General features: G+C 46.3%; 4 protein-coding genes across 4 annotated transcripts; 1 reads left to right on the top strand and 3 right to left on the bottom strand.

Moving 5' to 3' along the window:
- Window positions 1-144: 144 nt before the first annotated feature.
- On the top strand, window positions 145-4,739 carry EI90DRAFT_3287927 (uncharacterized protein; the record flags this gene model as incomplete). Its single annotated transcript, XM_039067080.1, has 12 exons — window positions 145-205; window positions 239-264; window positions 338-460; window positions 482-587; window positions 671-1,123; window positions 1,182-1,610; window positions 1,677-2,141; window positions 2,204-2,391; window positions 2,474-2,570; window positions 2,628-3,992; window positions 4,045-4,257; window positions 4,321-4,739. 12 exons carry the CDS (start codon window positions 145-147, stop codon window positions 4,527-4,529), a joined length of 3,735 nt encoding a protein of 1,244 aa, XP_038918635.1. The 3' UTR covers window positions 4,530-4,739.
- Window positions 4,740-5,591: 852 nt separating this feature from the next.
- EI90DRAFT_3153015 (putative ERG25-C-4 methyl sterol oxidase) lies at window positions 5,592-7,090 on the bottom strand (the record flags this gene model as incomplete). The annotated part of the gene is made up of 7 exons (XM_039065839.1): window positions 5,592-5,947; window positions 6,010-6,092; window positions 6,149-6,391; window positions 6,458-6,587; window positions 6,645-6,725; window positions 6,783-6,860; window positions 6,929-7,090. The coding sequence occupies 7 exons, from the start codon at window positions 7,088-7,090 to the stop codon at window positions 5,732-5,734; spliced, it is 993 nt and encodes a 330-aa protein (XP_038918634.1). The 3' UTR covers window positions 5,592-5,731.
- A 1,082-nt stretch (window positions 7,091-8,172) lies between these two features.
- Window positions 8,173-9,030, bottom strand: EI90DRAFT_327954 (uncharacterized protein). Its single transcript, XM_039066685.1, has 4 exons — window positions 8,748-9,030; window positions 8,650-8,695; window positions 8,433-8,594; window positions 8,173-8,377 (listed from the first exon to the last, which is right to left on the bottom strand). The coding sequence occupies exons 1-4, from the start codon at window positions 8,801-8,803 to the stop codon at window positions 8,207-8,209; spliced, it is 435 nt and encodes a 144-aa protein (XP_038918633.1). The 5' UTR covers window positions 8,804-9,030; the 3' UTR covers window positions 8,173-8,206.
- A 7,128-nt stretch (window positions 9,031-16,158) lies between these two features.
- Window positions 16,159-18,277, bottom strand: EI90DRAFT_3048285 (Aldo/keto reductase). Its single transcript, XM_039059612.1, has 10 exons — window positions 17,978-18,277; window positions 17,843-17,930; window positions 17,703-17,776; window positions 17,582-17,638; window positions 17,480-17,516; window positions 17,291-17,417; window positions 17,129-17,224; window positions 16,974-17,069; window positions 16,848-16,919; window positions 16,159-16,776 (listed from the first exon to the last, which is right to left on the bottom strand). The coding sequence occupies exons 2-10, from the start codon at window positions 17,883-17,885 to the stop codon at window positions 16,350-16,352; spliced, it is 1,029 nt and encodes a 342-aa protein (XP_038918632.1). The 5' UTR covers window positions 17,886-17,930; window positions 17,978-18,277; the 3' UTR covers window positions 16,159-16,349.
- Between the last annotated feature and the right edge of the window lie 11 nt (window positions 18,278-18,288).

Below are 18,288 nucleotides of genomic sequence, written 5' to 3'. Positions count from 1 at the left end.
TCATGCTTAGATCTATCGCTTGTGCTACCTTCACCCAGCTTCGCACAAGAAACCACGCTGGATTCATAAATGCCCGTTACCGATAACTGAGAACAGTCTACGTTTCTACAAGACGCTGCACATCGCACGTCGAGCGTATTGAGGATGTTCAGGGGGCGGAAGCTTGTTAGAGTTGCGTGTGCTGCAGTAAACTGCGGCGTATCTGGTCACTGCTCCGTCCGCGTCTGAGTGGCCACAGTTTCCATCGTGACAGCCATTGCACGTGTAAGTGCAAGAAGCTTTTTGTAGCAGAGGATTGCAGGACTGTCTACCAAAATGCTGGTATCATCCCTGGAAGAACCTGAACCTGAGTCTTGCAAACTATATCGGGAGTGGTAAATCTCCGGGAGGTACCAAATGTGAAGTTGTTTTGGACGCGGTATCTTACCGTGGAGGCAAATCAGCAACATACACACATCAAGTAAGCGCGCGTGCTACCTAGGTGCCGGAATCAGATCCAATAGATGAAGTACCAAAGCCTGCGTTGCTGCAAGTCTGCAATCAGGCAGTGCCGATCTGGAACTGGGGATTGCCGAACACCCCAGAAGGTGGGCGCTTTTCTGATCTCAGCATTTACACTCCGGACCCTCCGTTATCCCTCTGAGTTGCGAACGAATGATGCTGAAAATAGCGACCGCTGAGATGGGCTTTCCCTCCAAGACAAAGCCGGGCTCATTCGTTGGCTCCTCTGCAGAGCTATCTCGGGATCAGGATCGCGACGGTTCCATGTCGATCTCAACTCAACTCAACTCAACACCAGCAGACCTCCTCTCAAATCCATCCAACTCAGACCGAGCAGAGATTTCAAAGAAACTCCTTGCTCTTGGGAGCGCACCTCTATCTACTTTTTCGAATCCTGCCACCGACTACGACGCCTTTCAACCCCCAACCTTACCATCTACTCATGTCGAGGAAGATGTTGAATTACAGGAAGACGAAGAAATCATACAGGGCTTGAACTCTACCTCTGCCCACCAACTACAGTATGCCAGCGTGGCGAAACTCAACCGAGCTGCCCAGCGGGCCTTTGGGTCGTCCGTTCATCATTTGAATTATGATTTCCTGGAAGATCAGGGTCCCCGACGTAACGTTTTTTTTACATTTCATGGAATCCTCGATGTTCACTCAAGGGTGCTTCTCAGGCAAGAAATGCATATTGACAATAACCAAGCCTGACGGTCAGAAGAGGATATACACTACTGAACCCGTGTTCGCCCGTAAAGGAGAGGCGAAAGCGAAAGTAGCGACCATCGCTATTCAACATGATGCTTTGCTCTTTATTGCGGGCGGGGATCCCGGTACCAACTCACTGCACAATCTCCGCCTAGTCAACGCCCCGGACAAAGAACGAGGGAAGAAACACACTGATCCCGCAGCCGCCGCCGCAGTGGATGGCAGTAGTGGATTAGTGGTTCCTGCTGGTGAGACGAAGGGCCAATCGGAACAACTTCTTGTCGTTGACCGATCTGAGAAACTCAAAGAAGTCGACGAAATAGACAAATGCTGTAAGGAGTGGCGTGCCGACCACGTTCGACCTGACTTCGTTAGAACTACAGATCCAAAGACGGGACGTCAGTTGAAATGCACTCTATTACGCATCCGCTTGTCGTTCTAACGCACATATGGGACTTCTGCAGTTCATGGTTGCGCACTTCGCATCGCTCTTACCCCACATCTGAAGAAAGTGTTTTCTGTCCGGACGGCGCATCAGGACGATGAAGATGCGAAAGCTGCGGTTGCAAAAGAAGCCGTTGCCCAAGGTATCCTCGAATTCATCAAACACGGGGATGGGCAACAAGAACCTATGCCATCAGCGGCAGAATATGCTCCTCCCGAATACCTTATGGAGGGACCGGATGATCCATCCTTTCCGGCAACTCGCCAAGCCTCCGACAGGGTCGCAAAGGAAAACGAAATGACCAAGATCCAAACGATCAACACATTTTGGGACGCCCTTCCCAAACCGCTCCCGGCCCCTGGTGTGGGTGTCGGCTCTGGGGATTTGGTGGACCCGAAGTCATGGGTCAATCAGATGCTGCAGCAGAACAAAGGCTGCCAGCTGACATTGACTTTCTCATGGTCAATGCATCCACGATCTGGTTGTATGTGGCTTTCGTTTATCATTCCTAAGTATGCACGTTGATGGAGATCCATTTGGTACCAGTGCATGGCTGCGTTTTGCGTCTAGATCACCCTTCTTTGCCTTCTAGGTCCTACATGGTCGATGCAGTGTTTTCCAAAAGACAAGAAGCGAAGACTGCTGTTTGCCTCCAGGCTATATCCGAAGATGTCGGGGAATATATTCGCTCGACAGGGATCAAGTACAATGAGAGTTTGACGAAAGATATGAAAGTTCGTATCGTTCTACTAAATGTTCTGCCCTATCTTCCAAAGGGAGTGCATCAGTTGAAGCTTGGCATTGATCATTTCCTAGGAACAAGCAACAAAGCTATATACTGTCATTACACAGGATTTATCTCGTACAAAACCAAGTCAGAGAGCAGAATGGGAGTTCATCTGCGAGAATCAAGGTGCCTCATATTGTTTGTTAGCGGTGCCCGTAATAATGGGTTTGACCACTATGGCAGTCTTCGGTTGCAACCTCACGGTACCAATACCAATGGAGAATGGCGTCTCCAAACGAACTTATAGGACAAAAATGGAATACCGAAGTCGCGGAGACGCGAAGGCAGCCGTCGCCCTCATGGCCGTCAATCAAGGTGTGCTAGAGTTGATCCGTTTTCGCGGCAAGTCGCCGCCGGCGGACTACAATAGAGACACGTTTGATTGGAGGGTCCATATGACGAAGAAGGCTGCCGAGGCTGTGGAGGCCAAGAGAGCGGCTGATGCTGCTGCAAGGGTAATCGCCGAAGAAAAGAAGCGACAAGCTATTGCAGAACGACAAGCGGCTTTGGAGGAACTCAGAAGGCAAAATCTTGAACTTGAGGCGAAGCAGAAGATGCTGCAGAAGCGAAAGCGTGAACTTGAGGACGTGGCTCTTGAGTCCTTGGAGCATCAAAAACCACCTTTGTCTGATGCTGGGGTTGTTGATGGTCACGGCGGTGAGAACCCGTTCAAACGACCGAGGCAGAACTTTGATTCAAGCCGTATGAGCGTGGACCCCGAGTTTCGGGGGCGTATTCCCCCTCAATATCCTGCTTCCTGGAAGGGAAAGTTTGCTCAAGCGCAGTCTTCGCAACCTGTGCTTGGTCGGCATCAGCGCCTTGGATTTGACCCTCAAGCAATGCGTCGTGGTCTAGACGATCCATATGGGCCCACGCCGTATAGTCGTCCTTCAGATCGCGACGTATCGCAGGAAGGTTATGCATGGACACCTGACCAGCACATTCCCAGAGGACCTAGTAGCCAACGTCTGGCTCGTCCTCAGTTTCCCTACCGCGGCGGTGGAAGGTTTCAAAACTGGGGTGTAAAGGGTAGGGATGAATTGGGTCGTGATTTTAATCGGTCTGCTGTGCATCCCATGATTGCAGAGTCGCGTTCGAACCCGGCCACGGTGTCTCTTATGAAGAACCATCATACCTTTGTTAACCCTGGCCTGGAGAGACGGCAGCCCAATCACCCTCCGTATCAAAACCACTTCGCCCCTATGTCCGGCTTCGCGAAGCATCCGTATCATTCTCAACCAAAACTCCAGCGCACACTTCAGCCTTCTGGTGCCGAGCGTCCCCTTTCAGAGCAGGAGATTCTCGATGAACTCTATGCTGCATATCCTCCTCCCCCACATGAGCCTTCTCAGCATTCCAACGTCCCAGATCAGGGTCCCAGGACATACCTCGATCTCGACGCAGCACCCAGTGGCGATTCTTATCATGATGATTCTTTGTATGGAAGTCCGGGCTCTACTTCCAACCATAATAACAGATTCAAAAGCGGTGTCGTATCTGCCGCTGGGTCTTCGGGCTTAGATGCAAACCCTACAGCCTACGCGAGCGGTGGGTAGAATGTGACTTAACCCCTTGTCCTCCTCTGATACGACTTTCTCAGGGGCCGACCCGGACAAACAACTTGATTCTTCAGATCGCACTCGTGCACATCTGGGAGCATTTGAGTTTGATGATGACTCTATTCCGTTCTCCTCCTCTGCAGGGCCCCCTATGGAGGCGGTGCAGGAACCTAGTGTAACTTCTGTTACTGTCCAAGTAGATGTTTCTGAGTCCACCCAGCCCAGTGACAAATCTTATCTGAAGCAGCTCTTCGGTAGGCCATCACGCTGCTGCATTCATCTTCATTGACCATAATCTCTCAAATCTCGCGATTCAGAATTGTGTAAGGAAGCTGGTAAACCTCGACCCGTGTTCCACTCTAATGCGGTGAACACCGGAAGAAGTGTTGAGTACAGTATCTGGATCGTGATGGGGAAAGAGAGGCTCGAGTTACCCGTAACGTTCCCTGACCTCAAAACTGGCCAGGAAAAACTCAGCAAGCAGGTCGTAGCGCATCTTCACAGGACTCTGAAGAAAGATGTATGATTCGGTCGCATTTAATTTTTTTTTCCATCTTTGAGGCTCATCCCACTTCAATTTAATATTGACCGCTGACATCCTTCGTTTCACACCCATGTGGCACCATTGGGTTACCCTGCCCCTAGACACCACTCCAATACTCTCAGTATTTCACCATGCGTGTATTCACACCTTGATACCATCTTGCAATTACCAGAATGGGTTTGCTTCTCTTTGGTGAAATAATCTTCTGGATTTGGTCAGCCATGCCAAAGCGATGGGCAATTTCAAAATCCGGGCCAAACGATCGCACCCTATTCCAAGACTTCGGGAACAAGGCGTAGTTCCTCTGGACTAATTCAGATAGGTTCTCTGGATTTAACAATGACAGGTGAAGGGCGACAGCGAGGTGGGCTAAGACCGACCTTTCCAGTTAGTTTATTGGCTGTCATCCACGCTAAAGCACGAACGATGAGCATTGCGCGAGGTCGCACTCCAACTGACCTGCGCCTAGGCACCCATGTGATGCCAATTTGCCCAACGTCGTGTCATCAAAAACTGATATTTACGGTGACTTTTTGGTCCGATCTGTCGCTTCAAATGCGGTCAGGACAATCAATCGGGGTCCATCATGTCAAACTCCATAGCGTTCCGGCTTCCCAAAGCCCCCTGCGTAAAAACAAGGGAACCAAGCCTTTGAGGACAAGGCCCCCTAAAGAGCGCATCGTTCGGTGAGCTCAAGGAACTGATGGGAAACGTTTCCTTGGAGAGTATGTAGGCGACGGCATGACCCGCCACACTAAGGCGAGTATCGCGGCCGGTGCGAATCCTTAGTTGAAGACGGTTAGCCGCGGCCAGCTATCTTGAGCTTTGAGACCAAGCCCACCCATGACCGTCTATGTATGGCAGTCGCTTGAGCGGGGAGGTATAGCTTTGCAAGACGTGGAGGAATCTCCCTAGGAGTCGGGAATCAAAAGTACTTCAATCAGCATGTCCGATTCGTGCCCGAGTTTTATCGTGCGTACGTGCTCAAGATCGATGAGCATCACGATGACGCGAAAATGTGGTGTGAAAAACCTGGGCAGCCTTCGAAAAAAGAACGGCGTAACCATAAACCCATGAAAGAGGCGCTGTAATGACCCCCCCACGGGGAGCCACGGCATGTTATTAAAATAAGTTTGTAAGAGATATCACAAGACATGGCCACGCATCCATCATAACAATCCACTTCACAAGGTCTTAGTCTTCGACAAAACACTACCCGCCATCTCAGCTTCGTGTTCAGCAAGTTGACCTTCCCTCTCTGTCTCCTCCAACAGTCGCTTCTCCACCTCAGCCCTATTTTGACCAGCCTTGGCAGCAGCAGCGACACGAGCTTTATAAGCGCGGTACTTGTTGTCTGTGCCAAAGATGTAGTCGAGGTAACGGAAGGACGTGGAGTAGTTCTGTATACAAGAAGAATCAGTCACCCATAAACATACTGAGGCTTTGCAAAGTTATGTCATACATTGGTGAAAGCCATGTGATGGAAATCATGATGTTCAGCCCCAGACCACAGAGGGAATATGTTACGCAACGACCAAGGGAAATCTAAAGGATGATTAAAATCCCACTCGGATTGAATCAAGAAAGTCATTCCGACTCACCATATCCTGAGTGAGCGTCAACAGCTTGGTGCAAACGCAAGAAGACCCAGATGTAGACCGTAATGATATGCAAATCCCGTGTAAGGTAGCAGAAAAGCAGCGGTCCACCGACGGTGCCCATTCCAAGGATCAGAATCTCAAGGGGATGGGCATACTCGGCCGCGAGACCGAAAGGAGCGCTATATCTATGGTGTAATTTGTGGATATGTCGGTAGAGGGGGCCATAGTGAAGAGCTTGGTGCGCTAGACGTCAAAAGATGTACATTTCAGAATAATCCAAAACAAAACTTCCTGAATAAGTCGACTTACAGAAGTAGTGCCAAGCGTCTTCCAAAATGAAAAAGAGGAGGACTTGTGGTGCAATTGTCTTCCAGGGAGGTAGTGGCACCTGCCATGTTTCCATGCCTAATGACTCTGCTAGCGGGTGGAAGAACCAAATCTATATATGCGCATCAGAAAGATGTTAATCGTTGACAAGGAGGTGGAGACAAGTTACCTGAGGGAGTTCAATTGTAAAATGCGTCAACAATACCAACTTTGTGCACTCCCATTGTTCCTTTGGCGTTGGGATTTTGTTCTACGGACCAAGTGTAAATTAGACGACACCCAATCCCGCCATAAACACATTGCTTACTGGTTGGAGCTTCCACTTGCGGAAATACGGGATAGCATCAATGACCATCCACGGTAAACAACGACCAAAATAAACCAACTATTGACCCCGGCCACAAGAGTGAGCAATCCACCCCCGGGCCATAAATGCATGTAATTATATCCAACCTCGTGCATCAAAAAACTCATGATTCCCGTGGCAAGGACTGGGTTGCCAATCCACAAGTACCAAGCAGCCCATTTCGACTCCAACCAACTCAGCTTGCTGAAATCAGTGCCAGCCTGGGCGTATAAAACATCGGAAGTGATATGATTCGTAACGTTGAACATGATTGGATCCCAAGAGAGCGAGGAAGAGTGAAAAAAGGTGAAATCCACGAGTAGCGGTAAAACCAAACAAATACCAGAAAGCGCGTCGTTCGATGTCAAAATTCAAAATAGGCTCGTATTCCTCGGCACTTCCCGAGTAGACACTGAGAGAAGGGATGACACGGACAATTAGCGGTGTCGTTCCCGCTATAGCGTTTCTTATACCAACATCGTTGGTTCCCCATGCTGCTGCAGATTTCGAAAGCGTATCAGCGCCCAACGCTCAAACCGATGCACGGTTGAATCCTGCGAAACTGTAGGAAACGCCAGAGATGAGTGCCACCGTCCATTTATTCTGCTTCATGTTGCAGGCCTTAAATTTGGTCCAGCCTTGAGTGGGAACACTTCGATAAGGGCTAAGATGTGTTCAAAGTTTTGGAGGAACTAGTGAGGCGCGACCAAACTTCGGTTGACTTTTCGTCCAAAGAGGATCTTTGGGTTGCCGTACTACGCGTTGATCACGCGCATAGAGGAGGGTTCACCCCCTCCAATCTTACACCCTCAAACCACTTAACTGAAAAGCCGAGTGAATCCAATAACCCATCGAAGGGAGTTGCTTCCACACAGGGTCACCAGAACCCTGCTTCTTACTCTAGTAATAAGACGACTTTGACAACCACGGAACCCACCGCGGGTTCGTCTGCTTCAAAGGGGCTCTCACAAGCCCCTTACTCCAACGACAACCGGTAATACTTTAACTCAACAACGACCTTCGAAGGATTCGAAAGGGAAACCCTCTTTGCTACAAATGGGCAAGATTGGGTACTCTTACGAGTGCCTGAACCACCCGAACCGGGCAAAGACCATTTCCCTGGGCGTTAATGATGGAGCGCCTGAGCCCATTCCCGCGTCTAACAACTGGAATGAAGATGAAGAGCCATCTGGGTTCACCATCTATCGCTATCCCTGTCGACCAAGAAATCGATCGGGAATGAAAAGATCAGCGAAGCACCTGCATGTTTTATCAATTTCGGTTTTCGGAATAAATAAAAACAATGCAGATAGATAATTCGTGGTGGGCATTCTTGATCACCTTCGCCAATCGTTCCATATCGACCATACCGGCTGCCGGTTACTCTACAGGCCACCGCCTTCCAGAATGTACCCAATCGCGGCGTGCGCGTTGCCACCCGTAGCTAATAATGCCCGAATATTCTGTTGCGCGTTGGTAAAACCCATACCAGTTAATTGCTGAAAACGAGTCGTTAGTACAGGAACAAAAAAACAACTTTTTGGGCGCACCTGGAGCTGCACTTGGATCAGAAAAAAATTAAGAGGTCGAACGAAGCTAAGGTAGACACACCTGGAATCGTTCCTCCACTGGACAAGTATCACCCGGCGCACTTGGCGTACTCCCTGCATTAGAGGATCCGCCAACCACCGCACCACCTCCTCCGAGCGACTGCCCCATCTTCCGACCACTGGAGCCTCTAGGTGGCTCCTCTTTTGGATCAGATGATTCCTTCTGGTGATGCTGTTAGCACGCACCATACGTGAAAGCCGTAACAATCTTCACTTACCAACAATTTCGTCTCAAGTAACCTTTTTTGTTCCCTGTTTACCAACCTGCAGATAAAGGTGTGAACTTCGGGGTGCTAGTAAAGGACGGAGAGTGTACCTCGTCTGACAGACTGATGTTATTCCCCCCAGAAAGCGCAGACGTAGTGGCATCATACAGATGGACACTCAGATCCTGGAACCCGTCAACCGGCCCAGAGCCGGGCTCAGATGCTTTGGGCACGCGAGACACATCCATCGATAGCAAATCAGACGGCTGGGATGTCAAATCAAGAGCGAGATCATTGAGATCGATGCCTCCCTGTTTCTCTGACGTCGAGGATATCAAGGCGATCATAATGGAGAAGGCCACGTCTTCGAGTTCGATCTTCCTGAGGGCTAGATTGCGTTCCAATGCAACGACTTTCAACTCCTCTCTGCGCCTCGTGCGCCTCAGAAGGTCATAAGCATTGCCCCAAGAGAACAGGAAGGTGGAAAGGAAGGGCCACGCTGCCCGTCACGCAGTGGAAACCCGAAATAAGTGCGAGGGTGGCGAACTTTTCAAGGATCTCCACATGTATCTGGGCCTAGCTTCTGAGACGATTTGCTGATTGGATAGTTTACGAACTTTGGATAGGACAAGACCAGATGTTTTCACGGAAGAGATGGTTGAGACAAGATGATAAGCTGCTACCCTCACTGTGAAGGTAAAATTGGGGTTGGTTCGTCGTTGCTACGCATTTATGTAAATTGAATGGAAAAACAACGTGTAGAAGTGACCCACTTTGTGTGCAAGCATCGACATCTCCTGTGTCAAAAGAAGCCCCGAGGATCAAACCATTCAACCTACATAAGCGCGCGAACTATATATAGTATCCTATCCGATACGGGTCGTTGCGGCTACAGCTATATACTGCAGACCCGTCCATCTTACGATTGGGGTGGCGACTCTCTCCCGCTAGTAGACCTGAATGCGACCCCCAGCACGTTCCCTGACAATGAAAATGTGAGATTTGATTCTAAAAACGGCCAGACGGTGTGGATATATACTTATCTACAATCTACAATGAAGTCAGGTTGAATGTATTGATTCCAAGTAATTATATAAGCTTTTCCCGCGCTGAAGGCCTCAAGGTGGCATCTTGCCATTGCATTGGATGACCTGTAGTAAGGCAATAATAACGAATGGAGAGGACGTTGGCATGAACCCATTGCAAAAAACCCCATGCGAAACGGTTGAAAACTGAGAGAGATATGGGGTGTGGCCCATCCCTGCGCGAGGTGTGTGCGTGGGAAACAGTCTCCACAGCCTCATACAGGCTGTTTGACGATGCACGCTAATAATACTAAATGGAGAGACTGTTTATCCAAGCTCATTAAAAAAAACCCGACGAAAAACAAATGGGATTTGACAGAGATATGCATGTACATGTCTTTTGTGTGTGAAAAAATGTGAAAAAACGTCCCACCGCCTCATAGACCCTCATTTGAGATGTACGACAATAATATGAAATAACGAGGACGTTGATACAAGCATGTACAAAAAGAAACGACGAAAAACGAATGATAATTGACAGAGATACGAATGTACATGGTTTTTTTGTGAAAAAATGTAAAAACACGTCCTACCGCCTCATACGCGCTCATTCGCAGCTTGCACCAATAATATAGAATGGCCAGGGAGTTAATACAAGCCCATTAAAAGAAACCCGACGAAAAACGAATGGAAATTGACAGAGAAAATTATGTACATGGTTTATTTGTGGAAAAAACGTTCCACCTCCTCACTCATGCTGATTCACGACTTGCACTAATAATACCAAATGCATAAAATGTTAGTACGGGCCCATTGCAGCAAACCCGACGAGAAACGGTCAAGAACTGACAGAGATACCAATCCACTGTCAGCTCCGCGGGTGATCTGTGCGTGGGAAACGTTCTCCAGCACCTCACAGGTGTTTTAAAAATATGTAAAAATATCAAGTACTTGGGTTAATAATATTTAAAGTAGCATGCAAATTTTCAAAACATTTGGTGCAGTATCAAGCGAGATATGATAAATTAGTCCATTAAATTTCACTTGGCACCCTCAAGATCGCAAGATATCAGGTTAAGGTAATAATACACATTGTATAGGGCATTGACACGCGCCCGTTAAAAAAACCCGAAGAGAAACGAATAAGAACTGACAGAGATACAAATCCAGTGTCAGCTCCGCGCATGATCTGTGCGTGGGAAACGGTCCCCAGCACCTTACAGATGTTTTAAAAATCTGTAAAAATACCAAGTACTTGCGCTAATACTATATGAAATAGCTCGCAAAATTCCAGGACATTTGGTGCAATATCAAGTGAGATATGATAAATTATTCCATTAAATTCCACTTGGCACCCTCAGGATCGCAAAGTATCAGGTTGGGGTAATAATACACATTGTAGGAGAATTTAATACGCGCCCGTTGAAAAAAACCCGAGGAGAAACGAATAAGAACTGACAGAGATACGAATGTAGTGTCTGCTCCGCGCATGGTCTGTGCGTGGGAAACGTCTTCCAGTGCCTCACGGCATGTTAAAAAAAATATGGAAAAATGTCAAAAACTTGCGTTGATAATATATAAATTAGTACGCAAATTTTTAAAACATTTGGTAAAGTATCCAGCGAGATATAATAGATTACTATACAGTTTGTGCATGGGAATGCGATAAATCGCCGTAATCTCCTCAGGATCGCCGAACGACGAGTCGGACCAATAATACAACATGTAGAGGACATTGAGACGCACCCATGGAACAAAACCCGACGAGAAACGGATGAGAACTGACAGAGATATGAGAGATTTATGTGAAAATCACGTGTATATGTTCAGTTTAAGGAAATTCACGTGAGTAATGAGGTTAACCTCCCACAACTTTTTCCGCGCACAGACATATGCGAAAAAGTACTAATACCCCCACTCAAAACCGGTTCAAACCCCCCATGGGAGCAACTCTTTTTTGCTCCCATGTGACTTTGGCATGTAAAAATAGGTAGATAAATAGATAAAATAGGTAGATAGGTAAATAAAAGTAGATAAATAGGTCATAATAATCGTAAATAGTAATAAAATAATAATAAAATAAAAATAGTAGTAGTTGTTGTTTGTTGTTGTTGTTGTATTAGTTATTTTTTTTTTTGGTTGTTTTCGCTAATTAGTTATTAATAAATAGTAGTAGTAGTAGCAGTTTTGCTGTTGTATTAGTTATTGTTTTTTGTTGTTTTCGCTAATTAGCATATACAATTAGATAATAATAGTAATAGTGGTGTTGTATTAGTTATGTTTGGTTATGTTTTCGAAATTGGCATGTATTATAAATGGTGGTACTGTTTTTTTCTTTGTATTTCGCCATTAGCATGTAAAATAAATAGATAAATACTAATTGAATAATTAAAATCTGGAGCAGAATCAAATGAGGGGTTCTATATAAGGTAAAATTTGAGATAATTCATGGCAACTTGGAACAACATCAAACAGAAACATCCAAAAATAATAAAACCAAGGTGTTCTGTATAAAATAAAATCTGAAAAAATTGCGGCAGTGTGGACAACAAAGGAAAATAAATTTTTTATAAAATAAAATCCAGAAAATTCACAGCAACATGGAATAAAAAGACAGAAAAATAAAAGCAAGGTGCTCTCCATAAAATAAAATCCAAAAGAATTCATGGCAATATGGGGAACACTGTTTTATAAACTTACAAAGGAATAACAGACAAAACTTGATCAGTTGGGGTGGTGGGTTTGCAGAAATGGGCAGGAAATGAAGGAAAACAGGGCCTCACTCCCAGTGCATTGCCAAGAGGGAAAGGCATTTCTCATTCCTGTGTATGATTGGCAGCGCAGGGTTTGGGGCGCAGCCCCAAGGCTCTCCGCAGGAGTGGGGTTCGGGGCAAGGCCCTGATGGCCCTCCGCAGGAGCAGGGGTTCAAGGGCTGGCCCCTTGGTGTAAAAAATAATCAAATATATCCAGGGGGGTTTGGGGCGCAGCCCCAGGCTCTCCGCAGGAGTGGGGCTTGGGGCAACGCCCCAATAGCTCTCCGCAGGAGCAGGGGTTCAAGGGGCTGGCCCCTTGGTGCATAAATAATCACCATATATCTCATTATTTCTTTAGCACATGGGGAACAATAATAACAAGGATGTCATTGCATGGGGCGGAGCCCCAATGGGGTCTGGGGCAACGCCCCAGGGGGGTTCGGGGCGCAGCCCCGATGCCCTCCGCAGGAGCTAGAGACCGAAGAACGCGTGGGTGTGCGAGGAACGAGCACCCCACGGGTTTAAGGTCTCTAGTATATACTTAAGTGAGGTTGAATGTATTGTTTCACAGTTAATTATATAAGCTTTTCCCGCGCTCAAGCCTGTTGGTGGCATCTTGCCATTGAGCTGGATAACCTGTGGCGAGGCAATAATAAAGAATGGAGAGGACGTTGGCATGAACCCATTGCAAAAAACCCCATGCAAAACGGTTGAAAACTGAGAGAGATATGGGGTGTGGCCCATGCCAGCGCGTGTTTTGAGTGTGGGAAAAGTGTCCACGGCCTCATACAAGCTGTTTGATGACTAAGGTTAATAATACGGTATAGAGAGGCCGTTTGGACGAGCTCATTGAGAAAAACTTGACGAAAAACAAACAAGATTTGACAGAGATACGAATGTACATGTGTTTTTGTGTGAAAAAATGTGAAAAAACATCCCACCGCCTCATACACCCTCATTCGCGATGTGCGCCAATAATATAAAGAGATGAGGGCGTTAGTACAAGCATGTAAAAAAAAGAACGACGAAAAACGAATGATAATTGACTGAGATACGAATGTACATGGTTTTTTTGTGAAAAAATGTAAAAACATGTCCTACCGCCTCATACGCGCTCATTCGCGGCTTGAACCAATAATAGAAAATGACCAGGGAGGTAGTATGAGCCCATCGAAAGAAACCCAACGAAAAACGAATGGGAATTGACAGAGATACTAATGTACATGGTTTATTTGTGGAAAAATCGTGCTACTTCCTCATACACGCCGATTCACGACTTGCACTAACAATACCAAATGTAAAGAAAGTTAATCCGGGCCCATTAAAAAAAACCCGACGGAAAACGGTCAAGAACTGAGGGAGATACCAATCCAGTGTCAGCTCCGCGGCTGATCTGTGCGTGGGAAACGGTCCCCAGCACCCTACAGATGTTCTAAAAATATGAAAAAAAACCAGGTACCTGCGTTAATACTATATAAAATGGTTCGCAAAATTTCAGGACATTCGGGCCAGTATCAAGCGAGATATAATAAATTATGTGATTAATTTCCACTTGGCACCCTCAAAATCGCATAATATCGAGTTGAGGTAATAATACAAATTGTAGAGGACATTAACACGCGCCCGTTGAAAAAGACCCGAAGGGAAACGAATAAGAACTGACAGAGATACAAATGTAGTGTCTGCTCTGCGCGTGGTCTGTGCGTGGGAAACGTCTTCCAGTGCCTCACGGCATGTTAAAAAAATATAAAAAAATGTCAAAAACTTGCGTTGATAATATATAAATTAGTACGCAAATTCATAAAACATTTGGTAAGGTATTAAGCGAGATATAAGAATAATACCATACAGTTTTGTGTGGGAAATGAGAAAATCGCCATAGTCTCCTCGGGATCGCCGAACGACGAGTCGGACTAATAATACAACATGTAGAGGACATCAAGACGCGCCCATTGAAAAAAACCCGACGAGAAACGGATGAGAACTGAGAGAGATATGATAGGTTTATGTGAAAAATCACGTGTATATGTTTAGTTTGAGGAAATTCACGTGAGTAATTGAGTGTAACCTCCCACAACTTTGTTCGCGCACAGACATAAGCGAAAAAGTACTAATACCCCCACTCAAAACCGGTTTACACCCCCTCATGGGAGCAATTCTTTTTTGTTCCCATGTGACTTTGGCATGTAAAATAGATAAAATAGATAGATAAATAGATAAAATAGGTAGATAAATAGGTCATAATAGTCGTAAATAATAATAATAATAATAATAGTAGTAAATAGTGAATAAATAATTATAGTAATAGTAGTAGTAGTAGTAGTATTTTTGTTGTATAAGTTATTGTTTTTTTGTCGAAAATTGGCATGTACAATCAATGGTGGTATTGTTTTTTTCTTTGTATTTTCGCTATTAGCATGTAAAATAGATAAATAAATAGGAAGTAAGTAAGTTAAAATCCGGAGTTTCCAACAACAGAACCAAATGAACTAAGGTTCCAGATAAGGTAAAAATTCGAAAAATTCACGGCAACATGGGACAACATGAAATAGAAACATCCAAAAATAAAACCAAGGTATTCTATATAAAATAAAATCTGAAAAAATTGCGGCAATGTGGGAAAACCAAGAAAAATAATACCAAGGTATTCTATACAAATTAAAATCCAGATAATTCACGGCAACAGGGGACAGGAAAGAATAAAAAGATAGAAAAATAAAAGGTGCTCTCTATAAAATAAAATCAAAAAAAATCATGGCAACATGGGGAACACTGCTTTATAAATAACAGCAAAAAACCTGATAGAGAATGAACAAATTTCATGGTAAATTTGTGGAAATAGCCAGAAAAACAGCAAATAAAAATACACAAATGTGCTCAAGGGTGTAAGGTGGGTATGTGGTCCATGTAATTTGTGTGTAGCAGGCCCCACTTCCAGTGCATTGTCAACAGGGGAAAAGGCATTTCTCATTTGTGTACATGATTAATGGGGGGGGGGGGGGGGGGGGGGTTTGGGGTGCAGCCCCAAGGCTCTCCGCAGGAGTGGGGTTCGGGGCAACGCCCTGATGGCCCTCCGCAGGAGCAGGGGTTCAAGGGGCTGGCCCCTTGGTGTAAAAAATAATCAAATATATCCAGGGGGGTTTGGGGCGCAGCCCCAGGCTCTCCGCAGGAGTGGGGCTTGGGGCAACGCCCCAATAGCTCTCCGCAGGAGCTGGGGTTCAAGGGGCTGGCCCCTTGGTTCATAAATAATCACCATATATCTCATTATTTCTTTAGCACATGGGGAACAATAATACCAAGGATGTCGTTGCATGGGGCGGAGCCCCAATGGGGTCTGGGGCAACGCCCCAGGGGGGTTCGGGGCGCAGCCCCGATGCCCTCCGCAGGAGCTAGAGACCGAAGAACGCGTGGGTGTGCGAGGAACGAGCACCCCACGGGTTTAAGGTCTCTAGTTATTATGTCATAGAGGATTATCTAACAATTGTATGAAATATTACGTAAGAATAGTGGGCGACATGCTGCATCCACCAGTTGTCTTTGAGAGCGAAAGCTACGGCAGATTACACACGCGCACGAAAAAAATAAATAAGTTCTGTATGGGGATAACTCGTTTTTCAAAGTTCAGTGTTGCTTATCGATCGTTTTTTTTTTCCCATGCAAAGCTTCCCCCACTTTGCCGAGCTCACTATTTGGTTAACCAGAGTTACATTGCGCATTTATTTCGTTTGATATATTGTTACAACCGCGCAAATGATGACTTGTGACCGGGAACATTGTTACAGAATTTATCCGACAAGCAACTTTGAAAAAACATCTGTGCAGGCATAATTTGTGGAAAAGCCATTCGTCATGAGCTCTTTGGACACCCCTTCGCTATAATAAGCAGAAAACAGGTCATCGGCCACCGCAGAAAGGCATTCACTGGAGCAGACCTTCACTCCTTCAATTCGGGAGTATCAGCATAGAGCTGAGATATGAGCCCTTCGGGATACCTCGCCTCCGGGCCCAAATGCGCTTCAACATTCTTGATACTATCCCTCAACTCCTTCAACTCCGCCTCGCTAAGCTTGATATGAATAGAATCCCAATTCTCCTCGACATAGTTCAATTGTTTACTTCCGGGGATCGGAATGATGTCATTGCCCTGTGCAAGTAACCAAGCGATACTGATTTGGGCCGGAGTCGTTCCAGGGCGAGATTCTGTGATACGTTTGAAGACTTCAACAAGGGCTAGGACGTGTCGAAAGTTTTCTCGGCTGTAACGAGGGATGTGTCGACGGAAATCCTCTGGAGGGAAGTCATCCGGAGATTTGTAACGCCCGGTGATGAGGCCTCGGCCGGTAGGAGAATATGCGACAATCCTATTTGGAAAAAAAAAAACACAAAGGTGTTAGAGCGTTTGGCCTTGAAGTGGAAGTAACGCAGCCCCTACGCAATTCCAAGTTCCCTAGCAGTATCGATGATGCCTCCAGGTTGTTCGGGTTCGAGAGCGAAAGGTGAGTACCTGGTTCGGGATTATGAGTGAGAGATATAAGTAAGTCCAATAACGAATACCAACTCGACTTGGATTGCAGCAATAGGGTGAACCTTGTATGCGCGCCTGATAGTCTTCGGAGATGCCTCAGACAGACCAAGCCACTTCACCTTGCCCTCACTTGAATGAAGCAAATGAGCAAACACGTGGTGATGAGTACAGAAAGAAATGAGACGTACGCGACGAGTTCCGCCATCGCGCCCACGGTTAACTCGATAGGCGTCTTGGGATCGGGTCGGTGCTGGTAAAGAAGATCAATGTGATCCGTTTGGAGACTGGAAATCCGGCGGTAAGAAGGATCAGTGTTCATGAGGGAAAAGACTAGTACGAGATAGACGGACCGCTTCAAGGAAGCTGCAGCTGCTTGTTTGACATACTCAGGGTCCCCACGAAGAGTCAATTGTGAATCTTTATCCTTGAAGAATGAAAACTTGGTAGCAAGAAAGATATCATTCCGTTTTCCCGTGCCTTCAGATAAGTGAGAAAAGTGGAACTGATTGTCAATGAGGAGCGGGTTAAAAGGAACTCACGTTTAAACCACTTTCCGATCAGGTCTTCTGCGTCTCCCTGCCATGGTCCAAATGCATCCATACATGAGCAAACCCAATACGGAGCGAGAAGAAAGAGCATACATAGATGTCGGCAGTGTCCCAATTCCTGCAACCAATTTCATAAAGGCGATCGAGAACCTAATGAGAAAAAAAAAGGATTCTCATAATGTTTCTCTAACATTACTCTGTATTTATGCCTCACCTTGAAACGCTCCTCATCGTCAGCGGCCTCACCATAGGCCATGCCACCTATACCCATGGTGCCATATCCAATGGCTGGGGTGCAAAAGCAAGTTTGACGTCAAATCCGAGACGGCATATCATATATGCTCGGTTACTTGCCTGAAATCTCGACGTCCTTGATCTTTCGTGTGAGGATGGACATTGAAAGTGCTACTCGATCGTGGTCTTGTTGTAAAACTCAGAGCTTCTAGAAGGATGTGAGGACGGGTGAAGACCTTTTGAGTACGGACGTACATGAAGTAGACCGTCAAAGAGAGGGCAGAGGCTGAGGGGACTCATGATCAGAGGATATCGTTCTTATAGGCAATGTGACGTCAGAACGTTTCATGCCGACGGGGTTAGGACTTGCGTCAGTGCAGGATAATGGAAAAATAACATATTAATAACTTGGTGGAGGATAAGACATAGAGCCGGTTCGAGTGGAGGAACTGACGCAACAAACGGCTTCTACTCCAATTAATAGCTTCAGGAACTGGACGCGCATGCCATCGCCGCTGGAATTTTAAATTCTTGGGCCTGGCCCCGTTCGTGCACGGACCGGCAGA

This window comes from Cantharellus anzutake (assembly GCF_015039405.1).
Source record: "Cantharellus anzutake strain C23 chromosome Unknown EI90scaffold_13, whole genome shotgun sequence".
In the NCBI taxonomy this organism is placed as follows: Eukaryota; Fungi; Basidiomycota; class Agaricomycetes; order Cantharellales; family Hydnaceae; genus Cantharellus; species Cantharellus anzutake.
The sequence above is the reverse complement of the archived record's forward strand: the minus strand, read 5'-3'. Positions and strand labels throughout refer to the sequence as shown.

Bases quoted from the DNA above. Each gene is read 5' to 3' on its own strand.
- EI90DRAFT_327954 (XM_039066685.1), bottom strand. From the start codon at position 8,803: ATGATGCCACTACGTCTGCGCTTTCTGGGGGGAATAACATCAGTCTGT. The intron at 8,696-8,747 runs GTACACTCTCCG...CTTTATCTGCAG, and splicing joins ACATCAGTCTGTCAGACGAG to GTTGGTAAACAGGGAACAAA. The intron at 8,378-8,432 runs GTGTGTCTACCT...ATCCAAGTGCAG, and splicing joins CAGTGGAGGAACGATTCCAG to CTCCAGGTGCGCCCAAAAAG.
- EI90DRAFT_3048285 (XM_039059612.1), bottom strand. From the start codon at position 17,885: ATGTCCATCCTCACACGAAAGATCAAGGACGTCGAGATTTCAG. The intron at 17,777-17,842 runs GCAAGTAACCGA...TTTGCACCCCAG, and splicing joins CAAGGACGTCGAGATTTCAG to CCATTGGATATGGCACCATG. The intron at 17,517-17,581 runs GTATGCTCTTTC...GGACCATGGCAG, and splicing joins GGGACACTGCCGACATCTAT to GGAGACGCAGAAGACCTGAT.